The sequence below is a fragment of the Palaemon carinicauda genome, chromosome 1, assembly GCF_036898095.1.
Source record: "Palaemon carinicauda isolate YSFRI2023 chromosome 1, ASM3689809v2, whole genome shotgun sequence".
In the NCBI taxonomy this organism is placed as follows: Eukaryota; Metazoa; Arthropoda; class Malacostraca; order Decapoda; family Palaemonidae; genus Palaemon; species Palaemon carinicauda.
In genome coordinates, this window is record NC_090725.1 from 146,818,691 (window position 1) to 146,822,263 (window position 3,573).

The 3,573-nt window shown below is 46.2% G+C and overlaps 2 protein-coding genes across 2 annotated transcripts; both read right to left on the reverse strand.

Annotated features, from left to right (window-relative positions):
- Positions 1 to 428: 428 nt before the first annotated feature.
- Positions 429 to 2,621, reverse strand: LOC137616755 (uncharacterized). The gene is made up of 2 exons (XM_068346778.1): positions 1,916 to 2,621; positions 429 to 1,420 (listed from the first exon to the last, which is right to left on the reverse strand). Exons 1-2 carry the CDS (start codon positions 2,619 to 2,621, stop codon positions 429 to 431), a joined length of 1,698 nt encoding a protein of 565 aa, XP_068202879.1.
- Positions 2,622 to 2,723: 102 nt separating this feature from the next.
- Positions 2,724 to 3,146, reverse strand: LOC137616899 (uncharacterized). Its single transcript, XM_068346807.1, has one exon. It carries the CDS (start codon positions 3,144 to 3,146, stop codon positions 2,724 to 2,726), a length of 423 nt encoding a protein of 140 aa, XP_068202908.1.
- Between the last annotated feature and the right edge of the window lie 427 nt (positions 3,147 to 3,573).

Genomic DNA, 3,573 nt, shown 5'->3' on the forward strand with positions numbered 1-3,573 from the left:
GGCTCTCCCTTCATGGACCGCTGACAAATTCCTTATAATTCCATCTAAAGTCGTCAAAGTGGACTCTCTCAAACACGTCCACTCCCAACGCCGAGTAATGTTTGAAAGACCCACCTGCCTGTCCCACGCGCTTGACAGTAGAGCAGGAGACGGACCAATGGTTCCTTTTGTTTGTTATGAGCGAACAAACATATTAAAGTGTCCCTCATAATTATTGTCTCTGAAGGAAACTTCTTCATTTTAATTTTCTTATGATTTGACAAAGCATAAGACTCTATTAAGTGACTTGAAATTTAATTACAAATTTCTAATTTACCACGAACAGTTATTCAAAGTTGCGCAGGAAAAAGTGAAATTTCCCTGCGTGAAATTTCCCTGTGTTCACAACCGCCCCTTGTAAACCTCTTGAGCACAAGGGGGTTCAACACCTATTGTTCGGTAACGCCCACTAGATCCCTCTCCTCCTCCAAAATTAAAACAAGCTTCGACAGCAGTCTGTCATATTCCTTGCCCTCTCTCCTGACAGTCACCGTCCTCACCATACTATCTTTCCCTAATTCAGTCTGCACTACTCTAGCCAACGGCCAATGGCAGCACGCTTCAATCTCTTTGACCATAAAGACTACATCTCCTACCCTGACGTTTCGTCGCTCTTTGAACCATTTCTGTCGCTGTTGTAACCCTAACAGGTATTCACGTTTCCAACAGGCCCAGAACTGTTCAGCCATATGGTGCACCTGCTTCCATCTCTGCTTAGAGTGGCTACCTATTGCAATGTCACAGCCTACAGGCGAATCTCCCATGTTTAAAAGCTTGTTCGGTGTGAGTGGAACCGGGTCTCTACTGTCTGAGATGACAACAGTAAGGAGACCACTGTTAACCGTTGCCTCCACATCGCAAAAGAGTGTGCATAGCCCTTCATAATCCAAATGCTGTGTCCACAAGACTATATCTAGGACCCTCCTCACGGTGCCTATCAACTGTTCACATGCTCCTCCAAAATGTGAGGTGCCGAGAGGATTGAAAATAAATTCCACCCCACACCGGAGCAACTCATTGCGCACCTTGTTTCCTGCTAAGAACTCGTAACTGGAGTCGAGAACTCTCCGTGATCCCACAATATTAGAGCCGCAGTCGCATCTAACCGTCTTGACTTGACCACAACGGGCCAAAAACCTCTTGAAGGCACTAATGAACGTGTCTGATGTGAGATTTGAGGCTACCTCCAAGTGTAAGGCCCTCATATTCAAGCAAGTGAATATAACTCCCAATGCTTCATCTATGCTCTGCCTCGCTTTACAAAGAATGGCCCGAAAAGGTCCACCCCGGTACGACAAAAATGGGGGTTTCCCTGATTCCACGCTAATGGTCCAATAGCTGCTCGATAACATTTCCATGTGCCCTGCGACACCTGATGCATCTGCTCAGCATGCGCCACACTGCTGCATTGCCCTTGATTACCCAAAATTTCTCCCTCACCAGACCCAGAACATGCATTACACCCATATGGTTAGAATGCTCATGATAATACTGGATCACCATGTCTGTCAAGTGGCCCTTATACGGCAAAATAATTGGATGCCTTTTGCTTGGAGAGATATTTGCCAAAGATAACCTACCTCCAATGCACAAAAGCCCATTTCTCATAATTGGTTTCAACCTTCTTAGGGAGCTAGAAACCCTAATAGTACCTCCCTTCTCAAGGCTCTCTATCTCTATCTCGTAATCAACATGCTGTGTTACCTGCACTACTACAGTCTCTGCCAAGCTAATAATTCGGTGGACAAATGCATATCTAGCTCACTGAGCAGCTGCCCATGTTTATAAATAATGTACCTAGCAAACAGTAACAACCAACCCAAAGCTCTAAGGAGCTTGATCCACCTGGAATAGTGGTGGATGATTTTATACAAACCTGTTTGCCTGATGTCCAACCAAATCCTGTAACTAATTATTTGGTACCCTCTAGTTCCTGTTGGTCCTATCTCATGCTTAACTTCTAATCCTTCCACACCATCTGACATTTGATCTGGCTCAGTTGGCCAGAAACACTCCTCCTTTACCAGAAATTCCGGCCCTTTCCTTAACCTATCGGACTGCTTGGAACGTGTTGCATCGTCTGCCTGGTTCCACTCAGAGTTAACATACTTCCACTCTTTCTGATCACTGCTCTCCCTTATCATAGAAACACGATTTGCCACAAATGTCTGGTATCTGGCTTGATCATTCCTAATATATCGCAAGACGGTTGTTGAGTCGGTCCAATGATAGACCCCATCTACCCTGAAATCTATCATGGTCAGAATAGTGCTTCCGAGTCTTACGGCCAGTACCGCTGCACCAAGCTCTAGGCGGGGCATTGAGACATGCTTCAATGGTGCTACCCTTGACTTTCCCATGATGAATCTGCACGATACATTTCCCCAAGAATCCCAGACCTGTAAGTATGCCACTACTCCTAAAGCCATGATGCTTGCATCTGAGAACAAATGCAACTGTACTAGGGTGGCTGATTCCCATGGAATAACCTTCAGGCTTCTTAGCACACTTATCCCGCTGGTCTGGCTCAGCTTCTTTGCCCACGCCTTGATGCGGTCCGTAGTGTCAGAGTCCAATTCCATGTCCCAGGCTATCTTTAATCGGCAGAGGTCCTGCAGGATGACCCTACCCTCGATTAAAACTGGCGCCAATATACTGAGCGGATTGTAAATCAAGGCTATAGCTCACAAGTCACGCTTAGTCCTTGGAACTGATACTAGCTCTGCTCGGACACCCATTTCATCAGTGGCCAAGTCCCACTCTACTCCCAAAGCCGTTGTCTTATGTGACACTGATCCATCTATAAGCTCTGAGGTGCTCCTACTGTACCACTCCCTCGGGATGGATGACATGACCTCCACACAGGGGCTACTGAACTTCGTCAATGTAAATCCCCCTTTTTTGCAGAGCTCCTTAACCTCTACCAAATTGACTAACAGTGCATCTTTGCGATCCTCGGCTCTCAAGCAGTCGTCTACATAGAAGCTATTGGCAATTGTTAACCGTACTCCCTCTGAGAATTCATTCCCAAAGTCGCTTGCTGCCTGTTTCAGCACGAAGTTTGCAATGCTCAGAGAAGAAAAGGCCCCGAACAGGTGGACTGACATTCTCCACTCTTTGGGTTCCTCGTCAAGACTATTATCCCACCAAAAGAACCTGAGGTAGTTCCGCTGATGCTCTGGTACCCGTACCTGATAGAACATAGTATTTATATCTCCTGTATAGGCAAATATACCTCCCCTAAACTTTACCAACACACCCAGCAAAGAGTTCATCATATCAGGTCCCTGCAATAGTAGTTCGTTCAATGATGTACCCTCCACCTTGCTTGCACAGTCAAATACAACACGGACCTTGTCTGGCTTGTCTGGATGTTGCACACCAAAATGAGGAATATACTACACATTTCCCGGGCTGGTTGTGGTCATTTGCTCAGCATAGTTACCATCCTTCACAAACTTCTTACGAAGGCTGTGCATACGGCGCAATGCGATACCGCTTGTTTCTGGCAAGGGTCCATGATTGTCACGCAGA

Bases quoted from the DNA above. Each gene is read 5' to 3' on its own strand.
- LOC137616755 (XM_068346778.1), bottom strand. From the start codon at position 2,621: ATGGAATTGGACTCTGACACTACGGACCGCATCAAGGCGTGGGCAAAG. The intron at 1,421-1,915 runs GTTTGTATAAAA...CATGCTGAGCAG, and splicing joins GTTGGACATCAGGCAAACAG to ATGCATCAGGTGTCGCAGGG.
- LOC137616899 (XM_068346807.1), bottom strand. From the start codon at position 3,146: ATGTCAGTCCACCTGTTCGGGGCCTTTTCTTCTCTGAGCATTGCAAAC.